This window comes from Melozone crissalis, unplaced genomic scaffold (assembly GCF_028551555.1).
Source record: "Melozone crissalis strain CALT ecotype California unplaced genomic scaffold, PUWL_Pcris_2 ptg000019l_1, whole genome shotgun sequence".
NCBI classification, from domain to species: Eukaryota; Metazoa; Chordata; class Aves; order Passeriformes; family Passerellidae; genus Melozone; species Melozone crissalis.
In genome coordinates, this window is record NW_026535797.1 from 16079649 (window position 1) to 16100152 (window position 20504).

General features: G+C 40.3%; 1 protein-coding gene across 5 annotated transcripts in view; it reads left to right on the forward strand.

Moving 5' to 3' along the window:
* The first annotated feature begins 789 nt into the window (after nt 1-789).
* Nucleotides 790-20504, forward strand: part of EXOC6 (exocyst complex component 6) — an 87224-nt gene continuing 67509 nt past the window's right edge. For 3 of the 5 annotated variants that reach the window (XM_054277380.1, XM_054277381.1, XM_054277383.1), the window contains exon 1: nt 3035-3128. In XM_054277380.1, coding sequence (XP_054133355.1) covers nt 3046-3128 — 83 coding nt within the window. In that variant the 5' untranslated portion in view covers nt 3035-3045. Of the gene's footprint in view, nt 912-3034; nt 3129-20504 lie in introns of those variants that run through there. The other 2 variants (XM_054277379.1, XM_054277384.1) reach the window with 2 other exon arrangements.

Genomic DNA, 20504 nt, shown 5'->3' on the forward strand with positions numbered 1-20504 from the left:
TCATGTTTGAAATAACTGCCTGAAATTAAAGTAATTCATGGCAGTTGTGCAAGGTGTTTTCTTTGCCATCATCATGAAAAGGATATGACAGCAGCACTGCTCCCAACATGTCATCCAATTTTTTTCCATGCAGGTAATAAATTAGTAACAGCTTTCTTTTTGCTCATACACATAAACCCCACAGTTATCTCAGAGCTTTTTCTGCAATTTGTTATTACAAGTAGCAACTACTAATGCTGAAAAGGAAAATAATGAGAACATAAGTGTTTCTCTTTTATTCTAATCTGCTTTAGGAGATCCATAAACCTTTTTCATAAATCCAGCTAAGTCCTTGTGTGCAAGCTTTTTATATAGCAAAAGGAAAATATAATTTAAAAAATAATAATTTTAATCTCATAAAACTTAACAGAGAAATTAAGCATTGATGTCTAGTGCCTGAAATTCCTTTAAAGTTATGTTTTCAAAATTATTAAATTTCAGGTTTAATATTTATTTCAAAGATGTAAAAATATTATTTTGGCAGGAAATTTGTTGTTAAGACAAATATACTGGACACACACACACAAAAGACTGTGCAGGCCTGGGTAGTGCATACTAGGCAAATGATACCAGCAGACAGGAAAAGAGCAGCTGTGCACCATTCTTGGACACAAAGTCCTCAGGAGTCACGAGGTTAGCACAGGATCTTTTTTTTTATGCTTGGTTTTGCTGACTACAGAGTCTCTTAGTCAACTCTAATAATCAGAATAAAAGTCCTCTCCTAAAGTTAGATTAGTTTTATGCTACTCTATGGCAAGGAAAAGCAAGTCAAATCTCTCAGAACTCTATCTAGAAGAAAACAAAGATCAGATATATGAAAATGCCCTTGCTGAGATCCAGTCCTTTGAGCTACCCCTTGGAACCACCATAAGGTATGCTTCTTTTTAATAGCATTATACTCTTCATGATGGATTGTTCCTTCTATAGCTGTTCTTTCAGTCAGCAAAATATATCAGAAACTTTGTTTTCCTGACCCTGAAGCTTACAAGAAAGTTGAATTTAATTTCAATGTGATTGGCCCTCAGTGAAAAAATACAAGCCAAGGTCACCTACTCTGCTCTTTCTTTTCACCTGGACAAAGCGATCTGTTTCTGATGGCTGGCTGCAGATTTGTGAAAAAGAAAGTGCTCTTAAAAATGAAAACAAGGGGAAATGTTCCCTTTTGTGTAGCAACGTTTTTAAAGTCAACAGCTACATTTTAAAAAATAATTTACTGCTTCTTATTCTTAAATTTTTAATAAATGCAACTTTTGTCTTAATCGCCAAAGACAGAACTACTTAAGGTTTTACTGTTGATATTTCTAAATGTCTGAAGATTTAATTATTTTTGTTTTGTTTGTAGCTTATGGAAACTGTTTAATAGTAAAAGTGCAACTGAAAAAATTCCTCTGCATATTTGTCCTTAAAAAAAGTAATTATACATAAGATTGTAATATAATTTGTCTAGGTATATTGTCAGTATTTGTAGAAGAGTTTTAAAAATAGCCTGCCTGGCACTGTAGGCATCAGGTTGCAGTAACGATCAGGCTAAAAAAAGAAAATTAAATTTACCCTGAAAAATGTGTCAATCTACAACTTCAGTATTTTGGTGATGGGGAAAAAAAAAGAAATGTGGAAAATTGTTACTGCATTTGAGTGATTTCTTGAAGGAAATACTACAAGTGGTAGGATTTTTCCTTTTTTTTATTATGCAATTTGTAAGCACTTGTCTACATTCAGAATAGTCCTTGTTGATTTAGTAGGTGAATGAACAATCTGAATCAACACTGAATATGATAAAGGCATAGGCATAGACAAGACGTGCATCGTCTTTGGTGCCACCTATTAACTCGTGTACAGGTGTAGTTGCACCAGGGCAGGACAGATGATGAGCTTGATAATAGTAACTGGAAGGATGACAAATGCAATTGTAGACCTTGATGCATTCACATTTGTCAAATGCTGTCAGTTCCTTACTGGAAAAAGTAGCTACACATCACCCTGAAGTTTTACATATCTGGCCTATTGCTTTACACGAACTTCCCACTTGTGTGCAGATAACTTTGCCCAGAAAGCAGGTGCATCCTGTCTCCTGAGCATGCAAAACCCAAGGATTAGTTAATCCCTGGCCACAGGCCACAAAGTGAAAATTTACATAGAAAATAGGTAATTCCTCCTTCATTGACACATGAAGCTTTGCTGTACAAAGCACTAGGAAACATTATGTTAGTTTCTAGTGAAATACAGCAAGCCACTGCACATAGAGGTGCACTTTTTTGGTTTGTCTTGGTTTTGTTCTATTTTACCCCGACCCTCAAGTTTCTGTCGTGTAAAGAATGGAAGGAATGACGACTGACATAACCTGAATGCAGAAACCCGGCAGAGCCTCCGCCTCAGGGGTCGGTGCTTCCCTCCCTGCCGGGACGGGCACGGTCCGCGTGTGCGGGAGCGGTCGAATAAAAACAAACCTAATAATAATAATAATAATAATAATAATAATAATAACAAGACCACACCATGAACTAGCCACAAGACCAAACCAGAACTAGCTCAGTGGAAAAGGTCCTGTTGAACCCTGTAAGCCATTAAGGCGTCTGTGCAGCGCAGCGGGCAGCCGGTCGGTCCGGGAGAGGGGCCGCACTTTGCGCGTCCCTAGTTTGTCACAGTGCCCCGAGCGGGTCGCAGTGGCTGGCGCCGGGCAGATGCGGCTGCCCGCGGCCTCTGCCGGACACCAGCGCCCGGAGATGCCATGGGGACGGAGGGGCTTTGCCGGGCTCCCCGACTTAGCCCTGCCTCTGACAAGGGCAGCGCAGCCCCGCCGAACTGGTGCGAGCCCGAAGGGCGCGGCCTGGCGCGACCTGCGCCCCCTCACCTGCCGCAGCCCCTCCCTCTTCCTCGTCGCCCCGCGCCCAGCGCGCACCGGCGAACCCTCCCCGGCGGCTCGCGCCGGCCCCCGCCCGGCTCCGCGGCCGCTCCTCCCTCGGCACCTCCCGCAGCGGCGCGGCCGCCGGGTCCCTCCCATCCAAGATGGCGGAGAGTCTCCCCGAGCATGATCGGATCCTGCAGGAGATCGAGAGCACGGACACGGCCTGCGTGGGACCCACCCTGAGGTGCGGGGCGCGGGGGCCGTGGCGCCGCCGGCGGGTGAAGCTCCCACGCCCTGCCCGCCCGGCGGCCTGGGAGCCGCGGCGCGGCCCGGCCGCGCTTTCTGACAGCTGCTCCCCAGGGACGGCCCGGGGCCGCCCGCAGCGCCGCAGGCGGGAGCGGCCGCGGTGGGTGCGGAGGGGACGCGCGGCCCCCGCTGCCGCTCCGTGGGGGCCTGGCCGCCGCCCCTCGTCCCGGGCGCTGCGGGGCGGAGGGAAGGGGCCGGTGCGGCGCGGGCAGGGAGCGGGGCTGTCAAGCCGTGCCGCCGCTCTGACAGGGAAAGGCGACCGAGCGGAGACGGCGGCCGTGGCCCGGCTCCGGGCTGGCCGCTCCCTGGCATTGTCTGCCGGGGAAGCGCCGGGCACGGCCCCGGCGGGGCTGGAGTGCGGCCTCGGGACAGGGCGGCCCTGGGCCCGGCGCGGGTGGCCGGGCTTGGGGCGCCCGCCGTAAGCCAGTGCCGGGCTCTGCCGCCCGCACTTGGGCACGGGCAGCTCCCTGGGTGTGCCGGTACCGCCGGGTCTGTGCTGAGAACGGGGCCGGAACCGTATCGTGGGTGGGTGTTGCAGTGCTCCGATATCAACCTCTCATGATGCGGTCTGAAACCCACTACCCTGGTCAGTTTGCTTGGAAATGTGACAGTGTTTAGAGCGTGTCTGGTGTGCCATGACTGCAATGGTTTGGTTTTCTGTCTTTTTCCTCCAATTCTACATGCTGCCAAATGGCTTAGCCTGCATTTTGAAAAAAAGGTTTTGCATAACCTTTCCTGTTAGAGGGGAACCTTTCACTTAGAGCTGGGGAGATAAGGGCAGGGCCTGTGGAGAATGAATTGGGTTATAGAAGAAACAGGGGAAAGGGGATCTTCATCGTGGAGCTTTGCTGGTGCTTCCCTGATTAAAGATGTCTGAAATAAGTAAAAAAAGCAGAGGCACTAGCCAGACGGGGGAGAGAGAACTGTGAATGTTATCTCTTTGAAAAGATACAGTGAGCCTGTGTGCAGAAAACTGGAAAAGGCAGTTTGTGTGGCAGCGTGCTGCAAAGCAGGGAGCATGGTGCTGCTGGCTTTTCCTGCAGTGGGAATGGTGCCTGCTGGAGAATGTGGACAGGGCTGGGAGAGGATGAACGTGGGCTATGTGGGTGAGAACGCGGTCCTGAGAACTGGTGGAAGAGAAGTTCCTGTTACATGATGCCAAGTGGGTCATTTTGCACATCGTAGCAGCTGATTTTGAGGTTAGCTACATGTGTCTACAGTGGATCCTCCACAGCTGTGTGGGAGGTGGCAGTCTGGGCATTTGTGTGAGGCTGGGGTTGATCAATCCTCTGAGAGCCCCCATGGGGAGTGTGGTGGGCTCCTCTGGACATCGCACGGGGACTGCTTACAGGCTCAGTCTGGTCTTGGAGGTCAGCTTGGAGCAAACTGCACTCTGGTCTTCTCTCATGTTCCTTAAGCACAGCTGCTGTTGGGAATTCAGTGTGGAGATGCTGAAGCTGAGCATCGCAAGGAGCCTCACCTGTGGGAGTCTGTGGGCTTAGGCTGATGGAAAATAGCTGGGATGCTTTCAGACTTAAGTTGTCCCTGGAGGCAGTTTCACCGTGTTAATCACTTAACAAGCCCAGGCAGGTTGAAGCTGATGCCTGCGAAAAACCACAACAAAATATTAAATATAATTGCAGTTTCATCACCGTCTTCAGTATAGAGCATATATAAGAGTAACCTGTAGAAAGGACAGAGTGTTGGGCTACACAGCAGAAGCTGTGGATGGGGAAGGGACCATATGAATCTCTTATCCATATAAAGCATTTAAAATGTGATGATGTCTTTATAAATTCTAAAACTTAATTTCTTATTTTTTGCATGTTTCCATCCTATCACCGATTTTTCCAGTAAGGGAATTTTACATTGCTGACTTTCAGATTTTTAGGGAAAAAGTGGATGTTGGTCTGATTTAACCGTAGTGTTCAATTACAAATAAAAAAATTTAGGTGAAAGAGTGGTTACACCTGTCTGAGTGTTTTGAAAGAAGTCCAGCAAACACCACAGAAGTATGCTTCTACTCCCTAAGAGCAGCAGTATTTAAGATCAAATCTTGAGCTGTCTGCTCAGCTGTATGTTTCAATTTGTGAATTGCTGTGTGAAACTGAAAAGTCTGAAATCCCACATCAAATTACAAGATCTATTTCAATGAAAGAAGCATGAATGTAAAATGGAGCATTATTTTCTGCATGAGATCTAGGTTTTTACTCGCTAAACAATGTGCATCAAAGAAATGAGTTGAGTAATTCTACGTGCAGTTGCATAAGGCACAACATGAAGTGATCCATTGATTTCCAGTCACAGAAGCCATTGAAGCCAGTTGTCTCACGTAATGACTGAGATTATGGAATATTTTTGTTATCTCTGGGTTATAATGCTGGGAGAATATTTATAGCATTACCACATCAAATAAAATACCAACATACCTACTTAAATAGCAGAACAAAAGAGGGGGCTTGAGGTGAGTGGTTTGGATAAGTAGCATGAGGTAATATTAAATGCTGAAGAATGTAAGATATGCAATATCTGATTTATCCTTAATTGTTAATATCAAGATATTAATGTCTTCATAATGCATCTATGCTTCACAAAGGAAGTGTACATTTTTCTTGTGGGCTGTATGTAGGTTCCATGGAAACACATTTTTGCTCCTGTTTTTCTTCAGTGTTTTACTTGCTGGTTGGGTATAGCTGTTCCTGCCCTGCTACAAGAGTGGCAGCACTTGTTTTTATGACACAAAAAATAATAACATTTATAGATATATAATGTTTTTGTGTATAATTTACTGGTAAGGAACAACATACAGACTGACCCTGCAGGTGATTTTCTACTGCTGAGATTTACCCATAAAGAGGAATGTGAAATGCAGGTCCTTTATAGGAGGAATCAGCATACAGCTAGTGCAGTTGGGATTATTTACTGTTTAGGAGGGTTAGCTCCTAAAGACTGCTCTGCATCTCAAGAGAGGAAGAGATTGTATTGGATTAAATTAATTTTCTTTTTACATTTTAACTGGATGGATTTATTGATTTAAATTTGCTGCTGTTTTACTTGCATCTCTAAATTCAGTGACACATGCTGAATCATTATAAATGAGACCTAAGCCAACATGCCTTTCATGAAATAGGCAGACTGTGTCTATAGCAAGCCAGGATTATTTTTTTTTCATCAGACTCTGTGAAGCTCTTATCAGCATCTTTTTGGCTTTAATGGCTAACAAAATGAGATTAATGACAAAACTTGTTAAAGGCTCATCACTCGCACCTTTTTATAGAACATGTTAATATCATGTAATTCATGTTGCATACATACTTTTGAGCTTTTCTCAGGGAGAACTATCTCATTTCTAATCTTTAGAAAGGAAGTGGAAAAAGACAAAGAGAAAGAAAAGCAGTTCCCGTAATCCTCTCAACAACAACAGAAAAATCAGAAACTTAATAACAAAAAACTTAAGACCCTCACTGAACTCTGGGTTTTAACACTTCTTGAATAGTCAGCTGGACAGGGTGTGGTAGCTAGTAAGACAGATTCTCTTCAGAAGAAAATAATTGACCTTATTTGATGGTTAGTTTATGGTTGGTTGAAAAAGGTCAAAGTGGAACTCGTCAGAGCAGAAGTTGTTCTGCCAGGGCCCTGTGTGCTATAGATATGAGTTTCTTTGAGTCTGTAGTAGTGTGCAATATTTTAAAGCTTTTTTTTTTTAAATAGATGAATTAACTCTTAAACTCTAGCTTGGCAAAATATTTCATAAGCATATGGTAGACTTTCTCTAAACACTTCATCTTGTGAGCTTTGCATCACTAAGTCTGCGGTGTTCTGTGGTTCCCATACACAGCCTGTCAGGGGAGTACCTCCATGCCCACAATCCGTTGACTGAACAAAAACATAAAAGTAAAATTAAATATAAAAAGCTGTGGGGAATTTGATAGTGGAAATTCTGTTGCTAAGGTGAAGTTGATAAGGAGGTGCTGTGTCTGTTGATGTATCTGTCTATAAGCAGAATGTACTCTGTAGCTTTAACTGACAATCACAGCTTGGAAAGTGCTCCTCAAAAGTCAGTGTAAAATTGCTTTTAATTCAATTCTCTCTTCCTGAAATCTGTCATCACGAAGCCGTTGCCTGGTTAGAGCATCTTGTAGGCTGCTCTAAGTTGTGCTGCCCATGAAACATCTTTGAAGAGTTCTTAGAGAGCCTCCTGTGAAGACATTTCTCTGTTTGTCTCTGGCTGAACAAATCACAGCCACAAGCACTGTTCAGTTGATGCATTTCTGCCTGATGCTGCAGTATGCTGCAGTCACCTTCCCCTGGTCTAGGACTGCATTGCACTGGTAAAAGCTGCACTGAGCTGAGACTGCAAAGCAGAATCATTTCTGTATAGTGCTGCATTTTTCTCGTTCAGATTAAGCAGAGTTTGGAGGTTGGATATCATAAATGAGTTTGGCTGAAGTGTTAAATTGATAGCTGTTCATTCTGAGCTTCTGTCCTTGTGTTGCAGAAAAGCCAAAAGTGAAAGCTACACTTTAGTAAGGCATCATTAGAAAAATAAGCAATTTTGTCCTTTATTGGTCAAGGTCCTGAGAAAATTCAGAGTTAGAGATATGGAGTGAGAGTCTAATTCTGCTGCTTTTACTGGGTTGTGGTACACTTTGAAACTGCAGGTGCTTTGCCCAGACTGGGGTCTGTAGTTTGTATTTTGGAGATATTCTTGTATTCATTGAGGGGGCCAAAGCAAAACGAGCGAAGTGCCTAAATGTTATGTAACTTCTGTTTTACTGAAAGTGTACATTGCAGTTACCAGCAGGCATGATTTAGGTATGTGATTCTGTGTCTTCAGCACCACAGTTAGTAAGTGGTAGCATAGGCAGTATGAATGAAATCTGAAAATGTGGGAAGATTTTACAGCATTACACAATTGCAGTGAGGGAAATACATTTTCTGCCTATGGTCTGTTGGGATTTATGATGTGGTTATCCAATAACAAAATGTGGTTGCCTTCATTTTTCTCCTGTGGTCTTATTTGTCTGGTAGGATTGTCTAAAGTAATTTTTCAGTGTTTTCAGTATTTTGGTTTTGGAGCATGAGCCAGCAAATAGCATTTTTGTCTATAGCTTAGTCTTGTTTTAAATATAGAGCAGACATAAGAATACTCTGTGATCATCAGCCAGTGCTTTAGATGAGAATTTTAATGGTTTGATCATATATTTTGATTTCAAATGGTATGGTAATCTTTTACAGAATTGTAAGCTATTGGTTTGAAAATCAGTAGACCCTATCTTTATTAATGGTCTGTCTTCAAGCCCTTCTTAATTTTCAAGTTAATGCCTTTTATTCCTGGGTTCCCTTTCAGACAGAAGTTACAAAGTAGCCCCAAAGAACTGGAAAATCCTTGTGTGATAGCTGTGGTCTCTTTTGGATCAGGACTGTACTTTCATGTATACTGTTGTGGTTTAACCCCAGCCAGCAGCCGAGCCCATCTAGCTGCTCATTCACTCCTCCACCTGCAGTATGGGGGAGAGAATCAGAAGGACAGAAGCTGGAAAACCTGTGGGCTGGGGTAAAAGCAGTTTGCTTGGAGAAGCAAAGGCTGCACACACAAGCAAAGCAAGGACTGAACTCACTGCATCCCATGGAGAGGCAGGTGTTCAGTCATGTCCATGACAGCAGGGCCCCATCACAAGTAGTGGTTATTCTGGAACACAGAATCACAGAATGAACTAGGTTGGAAAAGACCTTTGAGATCATTGAGTCCAACCTATGACCTAACACCTCCTCATTAACTAAACCATGGCACTAAGTGCCACATCCAGTCTCTTTTTTAAACACATCCAGGGACAATGACTCCCCAACCTCTCTGGACAGACTATTCCAGTGCCCAGTCATCCTGATCTCTAACCTAAACTTCCCCTGGTGCAGCTTAAGGCTGTGTCCTCTGCTTCTGTCAGTTGCTGCCTGGAGAAAGAGACCAACCCCATCTAATTACAACCACTTTTCAGGGAGTTGTAGAGAGTGATAAAGTCTCCCCCGAGCCTCCTTTTCTCCAGGCAGAACACCCCCAGCTCCCTCAGTGGTTTCTCTCAGGGTTTGTGTTCCCAGTCCCTCTCCAGTCTCGTTCCCTCCTCTGGATGCACTCGAGTGTCTAAATGTCCTTCCCAAACTGAGGGGCCAGAGCTGGACACTGCACTCAGGGTGTGGCCTCCGCAATGCCAAGTACAGGGTAAGGGTGATCTCCCTGCCCCTGCTGGCCACACTGCTCCTGATACTGGCCAGGATGCCTTTAGCCTTCTCGGCTGCCAGAGCACACTCTGGCTCATGTTCACTTGGCTGTCGACCCCCAGGTGCCTTTCTGCCGCTGTCCAGCTGCTCTGTCCCTGCCTGTAGCACTGCAGGGGTTATTGTGGCAAAATGTCATCACTCCCAATGTCTCCTCCTTTCCTCCTTGTTCCCCCACTTATGGACTGAGCATGATGCCATCTGCTCTGGAGCAGCCCTTTGGTCAGTTGGGGTCACCTGTCCTGGCTGTGTCTCCCCCCAGCCTCCTGGCCAGCGTGGCAGCACAAAAAGGCCTTGGCTCTGTCTGAGCCCTGCTCAGCAATGACAACAGCATGTCTGTGTTATCAGTCCTGTGTGCAGCACAAATCCAAAACACAGCCTCATACCAGCCACTGTGAAAAAAATTAACTCTACCCCAGCCCAAACTAGCACATGTATTTATCTATCAGTTTATCTTTATTATAATAGCTAATTTCTACTTTGTAAGTGCATTGTTATGGAGTAAGGAGAATGACCTGCTTGCTGGGAACCAGTGTATCCTAAAAAAGGAGAGGATTGTTTGTAGTGTCAGTTGCAGATTTTGTCACTTGTTGTAGGATTTGATGGTACTTAAATTGAAAGACAACAGTCAAATAAAGCAACTGTCTATGTGATGTATATTGCTATGAAGGAGCAATTTTTTTATTGCCTAGTCCATTATATAGAGTCAAAAGGGCATTTGAAGAGTCTGTGCTGTAGACTGATTAATCTGTCATACAGGAGCAGAACTGCAGTTCTGATTTTTCTGTAGCCTCGTCAAATTTGCCATTGGTAGCAAAAGTGTTTTATAAGGAATCACTTGCATTGCTGCAAGTTTCAACATATTACTTTTCAGGTTTTTATAAAGCCTGAAACTGTTCGCGATCATGTCTGTGCTGCAATTTTTTTTGTTTTGAAAAAACCTTTAGGTTCAATGCTGATTAAGTTTGTCATGAAATACGTGTCTGCAAATCAGGTTATCTTGATCTTTTAGCTGTTCACACATCAGCTTCTGACTCAGTTCTTGCAGTGTTTTCCAAATGGGCAACTGCCAAGTGAAGCTTTAACCTAGGCAGTAACCTGTGTGAATTGTTCTGAAACAGCTCTCTCCAATTTCAGGCATTACCAAAGAGCTTGTCCCAGTGTTTAGGAAACAAATTTCAAAATACATGAAAGCTTTTAAAAAAGAGGAATCATCTGATACATCATCATCAGAATAGTGTACTTAATAGATGTTTTATGCAGTTTGTGTCATTGTTTCATTTAAATTCAGCCTTCTCTTCATATGAACGGCTTATGCTTGTGCACTCTTATCTCAGTTAAATTCAAAAAAGCCAGTTCTTATTCCTGTCATCTCTTCATTGACTTGTTTGTCAAGCTGATTTTATTCAATGTCTGGTGACCCAGATTTTGGACCTGCCATGTGCATGGGAAGTGCATAATTTTACATCCTTCACAAATGCCAGTCACGTGGGTGCTTACTTCCTTGTGAATCTTTTTGGAAAGCCAACAGCATAGCCTGTGCTCCAGCTTGCTTTGTGTGTGTCTGAACTATTGGTATCTACCTGAGGAGCTGTAACATAATTCAGTTAAATATAAGTCTGGTTTTGACTGCTAAGTGCTGGTGTATTTGCAGGTTTTGTCATGTTGCATTTATGTATTATACTACTAAAATAAGCTCATTCAAATTGAAGAGGATTAATATGTCTTGAATAATGCTGTTAAGATAGTGCCAGAAAAGGATTTGCAAATAGGAAACTATTTTTATGGGTTGTAGTAAACTATTAAGTACTAACTCATTCAGAAATACAGTCCTAGCTTTGCATCAGCATCAGGTAGTCACATGAGATTTTATCTTTCTGAAGGGCTTGCTGTGGCTAGTTGTGAAATCCAGCTGTGGCTGGTCTTTCTGGCTATTTTCTGGTGATGTTTGAAATGCCCAAACCCAATCCCTGTCACCACAGAGCTTGGTATAACAATAACAGTTCAATTTGAGGCGCAGCTTGATCAAGTACTTTCAACAATGCAGCTTTTCCTCATCTTGTACATGTCTAGTACAGAACTATCTGTACTCCTGAAAAACTGGGTCCTTCCTGTGCAGGAAGGAGTTAATGATCTCTCCTGGAGCCTGACTGAGGCCCTTCCCGTGTCTCAACCTTTGCCAGTAATAGCAAACTAGTAGGGAACTTAATCACTGACAGAGGTATTAAGAAGGAAGGAAACAGATTTTAGAGTGCATCAGCCTTGATGGAAAGACGTGGGATTGGACAGAGAGGACCTAAAAGACACTGGGGATTTTTTTTTATTTATTTATATAGCATGAGAAAAGTGTTCAGTTCTAATACTGCGAGTGGGATTTTCACTGTGTCTCAGGAAAAGTAATTTGCTTGCAAAATTGCAGTGAGTGTAACTTGCAATTCTCCTGGGAATCAGAGTAATACAAAATTAATAAAGCATATACTGTCATATATGTACCTGGGGGATACTTTTGAGACATTTCAGCTTCAAAAGGAAATGTTTAACCTATCGAGTTTTGGGACTTTCACAGTTTGCACACTTCCTTAGGCATAGAGTGGCTTGGAAGGATTTTTACCCCATTTTGTTCATAGAAGCAATGTTTTCTTACAAGTTTTGTTCTCAGTTAATTTCAATATAAAAGTAACATAGCACATACTGTTTTAGACTTTATATTTGTTCTGGTATGTTTCATAAACTTAGGAAGCTGCAAAGAAATGAACAGATTTTCTTTGTTCATCAAGCAGGTAAAGAATTGGAGTTAGTCAGTTGCATCAACACTCTTAATGGCTTCCTAACCGAGAGAAACACTGAGTTTCAGTTCAGCTTCTGAAATGAAAACAGACTTTTTTTAGAAGTCATGTTTTACTTTCTTCAGTGATCCTTGGAGATATGCAAAAAATATCCAGCACAGGCTGTTGTTTTACATGAATTAAATACGTGATTATTTTTTTATATATAGGCTATGTGAGCTCATAAAGTTTAAAAAAGTGAATCTTTGTAAAATACATGTTTTGGTTATATGTTTGCAGAGGAGTGTGATGCAGGATAGGATTGTCTGGTTTGATCTGTATATAATAGAATACATTCTTAATCCAATTGGTTTTGTAGCTTTTTAATTACTGGGTGTTTTATTTTATCTGGAACTTCTTAAATTTCTGAAATAATGTATTTACATCTGTATAGTGTCGATATTCAAAGCCTATTGAAATAAGTAACCTACACATTTCTGACATTAAATATTCTATTTCATATGTCTTGGGAACAGACATATGAGATTGTTGAAATATGAAATTCATTTTCTTTAAAAAAATGGATGTGTATTTATCTTGAAGATTATGTCTCAAGTGCTCTAGATAAAGTTGACAGATTACCTAGAGGTTGTAATAGAGGCCTAATTATTTCTTGTACATGTGTAATAGAAATCTCATTAAATTTTTTAAAAGAACTTGGAAGCTCACAATTTGGTTTACAGATTAATCCGTTGCTCCTAAAAGATAATTTATGTAACAAAAGTCTCTGGGAGTATTAAAGGAAGATAAAAATATTGCTATACAGACTTCACTTTCCTACTTTGTATTCTATGAAATAGCATAGGTTCCAGGGTTCCAGCTACATCCCCTTGTATCCATGTAGGTATATGAGACAGATGGCCAAACTTGGCACTTCATTGCGTGGCGATAGCCAGCACCAAAGCGAGCAAAGCTGCCGTTTCCTTTGCTGCCTTTTTATCTGCTGTTACAACACAAAATTAGGAAAAAAAGCGGTAGCACAGCACTTGTTTTTCAGTTTCTTACTTCATACATCAGTAAGTCGCACAAAGGCTCAGCAGGAAGAGGCATCTCCTTGGTCAGCAGTGCAAAAACAGGAAGGAGGAAGTCTATTGCAAATGTGGGTGTGCTGATTATCAGTTGGTGTTTGGCTGCAGAGGATGTCCATTAACAGCCATCAGCGTGATCCATTGCTTATCCAGCACGAACAATGAATGCTCGAGTGCTGCTACTACAGAATAAGGACCCTGCTTATAGGAAGTAATGTTAACTAACAAACTGTACTGGCCCTTTCCTGCTCATAGAAACAGGATACTATTAGTGAGAACAATTGACAGAAATTGCACATCCAGGAAAACCAGGCAAGCAAAGCATAACAGCTGAACTAAGATTAATAAAATCTTTTCTCTGAATAGGCCGTAGCTGAGTTCTGTGTTGTTCTGGCATGTAATGTGAGCTTTTAAATAGAGTGGTGAGATGTAATTATGAGTAAGAATGGCAGAACTGGAGCATAGGTAGCATCTGGCACTGAAAGGCTGCTTAGGTTTTAAGAAATGTGCTTATTACCATAACTGCAATTGAATTACAGGAAACACCTGGACATTATTTTATAAAGCTTCTTAGGGTGTATGCAACCACCTATATGAAATTACTCCATGGAAAAATCCCTACAAAGTTTGCAACTTGTGTAAACAGAAAATATCTTTGTATATTGTAGGACAAAGGAAGTTTCTGCAGTGTTTCCTGTGAAATTGCAGCTCAAATGGAGTGTGTGATACAGTATCATGGTTAGGGATGCCATGGTTATAGTCACAGTGTGACAGGGCTGTTTTAAGGGCAGAATCTTAATTTGCAATGTCAGTGTTTTCTGCTTGCACTGATCTCACTGAACTCATAATGCATATTTGAATTGTAAATATTACTTTGTTTTTGAATTTTATTTAGTATAGCTTAGTGTTGTTGTTTCATTTTGAGATTTTATTTCAATGAAATGAGAAATAGGGAGAACATCTAGGGGATTACTTCTTGCACTGTGTCTATGGGAACTAGTTGGGAGCATCTCTAGCATCAGGACAAAATTGGCTTTGTTAGCAAGATATGAATTCTAAAATCATGATTATCCATAAGCACAGTTTCTTCATTTGAGAGTTGGTACATTTGTGCGTGCATTTTGTTGAAAGTATTACTTTGAAAAATTGAATTAAAAGTGCATGTTTGGGCAGATTTTTTTTTGTGCCTTAATTTAATTGATCAAAGTAATTATAATTTTTTCCCCTTATGGTGTTTCATTTGAAACTCCACAAATGAATCTTTTTCTCTTGCTTCTCTTGAAGGTCAGAAGTTGCATGGTGAGACTTACATTCCATGTCAAACTCATACAGCTGTTGTACAGATATGTGTAATTCCTGTCATTGTCACAGCATTCATGGAGCTGTAACTGATTGGCACTTACTGAGTGGTTATCAGTATCCTGAAAGGAATATGTACATTCAGTTTTTAATTGCTTCATATGTCTTGTGCAATCAGGAAATGAAAGACTTTGTGGCAATATAGGCAGGGGTGGGGAAACCTTCAATTCATCCTAGAAATGGGACAGAACAGGATGGTTTGGGGGAGGTGTGAAAATGGTGAAAGGTGGCAAGTCATTAATAAAAAGTTTCTTTGTCCTGTAAAAAGATTGCTGTTTTTTTTCTTTTTTTTCCTAACATGTTTTTTTGACTATTTTAAAATACATGATCTGTTTTAAAAGTCTGTGGTGCTGCTAGAACTTATTATAAATGATTACTAGAAGAATTGTTCTCTCAAAAAGTTTACAGTAATGATCCATAAGCTCACGTTTGTCTTTCCTGAATATGGATTGCAATTAAAAGTTGAATCATTGCCCATTTAAAAGAACACACAAAATAATCCCAGAACCTTTAAGAAATAGTAATTTTTAAAAAACTCCAGTGGGATTTATTAAATATTGCTTTATCATTATCTAGTAGACTGTTCTAGTAATGATTTTTAAGTGAGAGAGTTATCACCAACCAGGAATTCATATTATCTTCTGAATTAGTATTTTCTTATGAAAGTATGGAGATTTTATTTTTAATAAAATAAACTCTTCAAGTTCATTTTTTTTGGCCTAAAGCCTGGGTTCCTGAGTAGTTCTTCTCTCCTTTGAAAAGTTACAGCTATCGCTATAGATATGAGACAAAGTTAATTTAGTTCCCATTCTGATTATTCTTGAAATCTATTTTTCTATGCTAAAACAAAAAGACTACATTAGAAGTTTTACTTAGGTCTAGTAATTGTAATTTTCTGGTCTCAAGGCCATAGATGTGGAGCTAGACTGGAGATGAGGAGCGAAAAAGCAAATTTGGGGTATTTGCTGAACTTCCAAAAATTATTTTGGGCTCCTCTTCTTTTACAGTTAATAGTCTATATGCACTTCCATTGTCTGCCCTTCCAGTAGTCCACTCAATGTATTAAATTAATTCTTGGGCTTATAACATTTTTTTTTTTGCTTCTAACTTTTTATTTCCCTCCTCATTGCTGAAATTCTCATCCTCTTTTACTCCTGCCTACACTCAGACATTTAAGGACATCTATCCTGATTGCATGCACAGAAATATTTGTGTGAAATTATAGCAGAAATGTGATTTTGAAGGGAGCCTGTAACCATTTGTGAAGATAGTTTATGATGCTCACTTAGAGTGATAATATGTATGTATGGAGTTGTCATTATGGAATAAATTATTTCAGGATAATTTATTTTGAATATTTTTTTTAAAGGTTATGTGGAATTCTTGGCATGTTAAGTTTTAGTTCTCTGGAGATTTTTTGGTTACTTAACTGTTGGTATTTTTGTGCATAGGATGGTGCCCTCTGGTGCTTCAGAATATTTTTGCATGTAAACACAAAAGTCATCAATAAGACCTATTAAATACGTTTTTCATATTGTGTTTCAGTTTTGAAAGTAAAAGTTTTAAGAAAGTTTTTTACAGTATAAAGTAAACTTATTTTATTGTTTTCAATTGGAAAATGGTTACATATCTACAAATCCTCCTTCATAATTTTTTGAGACCTGAATTCAAATCTGTTTATGCTTGTTGTTCTCCCTTCAGTCTGCTTGGTAAAAAGGATCAAGGTAAAAATATCCCCATTGCAATAAAATGTATCCAGTGAACTCAGACATTTTTCTCCTTTAGGTCACTCTCTGACTGCTCCTAGTTTATTTTTTTGTCTTTTTCAAGTACTTTCTGCACTATCTTCTTTTTACCTAGACTGGCATTAATATGACTCATTCAATTGTTGGAATGAGTAAAAAAAAAAAAACCCAAAAAAGTCTCAGTTTATATACAGATTTCTGGGAATATAAACAGATATCTGTGCATTACCAGGAAAGTTGCTCAGCTCTGCTTCTGTTCTTCACGGGTTCCCTGCTTGCCATGTTGTTGAGGAGAGAAACCAGTAGCTGTCCTGTCACTGATTTGCTATACTGGTTGCTGAGTAGTCACTCAAGTTAAAGCTCTCTCATTCCAGATTGAAAATTGATAATGTTGTGTTGGTTTGGGTTTTTTGGGTGCCAAAATCAAATAGAAACTTCTGTCTCCAGCATTAGTGATTTTCGCCTTTTTTTTTTTAAATCCAGTCTGAAGACTCATACCAAGAAAAAAACTTTCCTGTCAAAGTTTCATGATATGAATCAACCACTAGTAGTCTATAGTTGTGCAGATCAGAGGTTGAAAGCAGTTTTAATAAAAACTAATAATGTCTTTCAGCTTGACATGGTTCAAATTTGTGCTGTATTTCAGACCATCAGCATCCACTTCAGGGGCCCATAAAGCTGAAGAGGATCCTTGGGGCTCTTCATTCAGAGGTGTATAAATGTAAACAAAACTTGAAAGAACTGTGTGTTACACATGTAAAAATTCCTTTGGTATCCTAGGAATGACACTTCCTACTGCTGGATGTGAAACAATTTACAGTGAGAGAGATTTTTAGGGTAGACATAATTGCATGTAACTGTCATCTCCTGAAGAAATGGAGCTGGAAGGGTTACTGCTTCCTCACTTGATTTCCAGCAGAAGTCTGTGTGTGTTGTAAATTCAGTTAATTTTGTCTTGTAATTTTAAAGAATAATCTCTAGGATGCTTTTAGGATTTCATGTCTCTCCAAGATATTGCAGTATTGGTGATTTGTCTGCTTGGTAATTTAGCTCTCAAAAGTGGAGAATTTTTATCAGCATCTCTAGCAGTGTCATAATCTGTTAAAATGTACACTTTCAGATAATTATTAAGAGGTAGAAATAACTTTATTTAGATAGCTGTAGGTAATCTTTGGAATAAGTGTATGTATGGAAAATGACTTTCAGTATCAGAAATGAACTATGACGTGTGGTGTTCCCTAAAAGGTAAATCAAGTGTGTATTGTTTCAGTTGTGTTTGCAGGTTTGAGAAAAAGCCTAATTTCTGTCTGTGGCCAAAGATGGCCTGGCTCTCCAGTGTGCACTTACATTTTCAAAACGGCTGGTGTTTTAGGCCAGACATTGTTCTGAAGCCTCTGAAACTGCATGTGTGAGGTGTCCTCAGAGGACAGTGTCCTCAGGGAGTCAATAAACCTGTTTATTCATCTTCTTCTCACCTAGATAAGAAAGTTGTGATATGAAGTGTGAGTTTTTTTAAAAATACACTGACGATTTATTTCTGTAAAGGCAAGCAGTTCTGTCTCATGTGCTGACGAGCGTTGATTTGTTGTTCCCACAAGATGGAGCTGTTTACGTACGTAATTAACATGGAATTTATGCTACCAGTACATTTTAGGGAGGTCTGACAAAGTACTGGTTTAAATCACAGGTCACAATTTTATTAGTATCCTTACAGAAAAGGGTACAATGTACAAGACAAAATAGTAACTATTATTTTAAGAAGGTAGTGTAGTCTTGTGATTAAGGTATTGGGAGGTACACAGTATTGCTTTCTTCCCTCTTATTTTGAACATTTATTCCCTGTATTATTTTCAATTAAATATTGTGTTACTACCCCTGAGATTAAAAACCAGTACTTTATTATAATTAAATTTAAGCATAAGTGGCCTTAATATTGAGGAGAACATAATCAGTACATATATTTATATGGAAACTGTGTTGCCTGTGCTACCTTGTATGTACTTCAGAACTTCTGGCTGTGTTTTCTGGAATTTTTTGATAACATTTTAAAGAGAAATCTTCTGATTGCAAAGGATTTCCTTTTGTCAGTATTGTAAGAATATGTCTGAAAGTCTTGGCACAGATGTGAAATGGATAAAAAGTTATCAAGGCAGCAATCGGATACCCCCAAATCATCAGGAAATAGCTAAGTCCAAAACCACAGTGCATTGCTACCATCAAAGAAAGTTTGGTGGTTCCTCTTGTACCATCTTTTTGTAGTCTCATTCTCATTTTAATTATATTTTCTTTACTGAGTTTTACTGCTGCTTTCATTTATGCTTACATGACACAATTTACAGTTTGGGCACATAGTGATAGATAGAAATCCCCTGCCTTTGTGATAATGATGCTCCTTTCTCACTTCTCTTTGAGAACACTGGAAGGAGACCTAAATTTGGAGGCTTCTTCCACCCTTAAACAAAAGGCTAAAGAAGCAGTAATAATTTTAACTTCTTTTTCTTTGAAGGTTTTTTTGTTTTGGTTTGTTTTGTTTTTTTCTTTAGCATACAGTGCAGTATAGGTAGTGAGTCCAGCCCAATTTGAGGAGGTTAATGCTTGCCAGATATCTGTGAAGACACTTTGATCATCTGGTCCTCCTAATCTTTTTTCTTCTCCAAGAGCTCTGAAGACAGTTGGATGCCCCTCTGTGTCCACCCTGTAGCTTCCAGCATCTCTGACCCTTTTCTTAATGGAACAGCACTCACATGGCTGTAATGGGTATTTTGGAGTGCTAGCACATCAGTCATTGAACCTTTTTCTCATCCCTTCCCCATTTCTGTCCAGGTGACAGTGCTATGGCCCACATTCTTGTCCCTGTGCATTCTCATGCAGAACATCAGGCTGCCTAAGGAGGCCTCACTCAGTGCCCACTGTGTCTTGTACCTTTCTTTCCTCCCAGGCCAGGATGCTGCTTCTCCCTCCAGCCAGCACTGAGTTCTGCATATGGGTGTTTCCCCTGGTGATGCAGGTCACTTCTGACCATCCACCAGAGCCCTTTAAAGCTCATCCTGGGCAGCCTTGAGGGAGCCCTTTCAGGCAGTCTGGCAGGAGCCTCAGCAGGAGACACTTCTGGGCACACATTTTCTCCTTCCAGCTGTCATTTCAAACTGTGGTGGTAGAAACAGTGAAGGATAAACTTGATGGGTGAACAGTCTTATTTTTCCTCTGGTGCACTTTGGAGGAAAGAGCCTGCTTTCAGTACCGTAGCCTTATTTTCCCATCATAAGGGGGTATTACTGGAAACTTTTATTTGGTAGATTTTTCCCCTGAATAAGTATCTATAACAAGCAGGGTATAAGGAATTGACTTTCTTCCTTCGACATGTAGGACAGCATATTGCCTTTCTTCTGTCACTTGGGTTCAGTTGCTTCTCTGAATATATTGTACAAGGTCAAAAGGAACTCAGGAAGTATAAAGAATCTTATAACAAGAGTCTTTTCAGTCTCTTCTGCACCTTTTCTTCTTTGAAAGGTCAGACATTCAGCTACAGGTTTGTTGTGCTGATGATGAACTCAGATCTCAGCAAAGTCCAGGTGTCTGGTTAGAAAAGAGAATCTTGAAGAATATGGGAAACCACACTTCTCCAAGAAGATTAGGAGGGAAGTAGTTTCTTACTACGTAAGGGTTTTAGAGGCTTTGACACTCATGGTTGCCTGGGTCTTCTACTTCTGCAAGTAACATTGAAACGCTTGGAATTTCAGCTTTTCTTTTCTTTTCTTTTCTTTTCTTTTCTTTTCTTTTCTTTTCTTTTCATGAATATTTTTGAATTTTTATTTTTTCTTAATCAGCTTCTCCTTGTAAATATCTAGAGAAAACTTTATAATTGTGAAAGGAAATAAGAGGCTAAAAAGGCAATTTAAAGATTTTTAGTAACTTTTTTTAACACTTGTAGTTTGCCGTACAAATGTGTCTGTATATGTATGATTAAATCATCCTCATATTTCTGTTCTCATTCTATGTGAAAAGCTACTTCAAAACTACCAATCTTTGCTGTTGTTGCTGTGTAAAAGTATTAATCAATTTTTGGAACTGTCTATACCTAGCC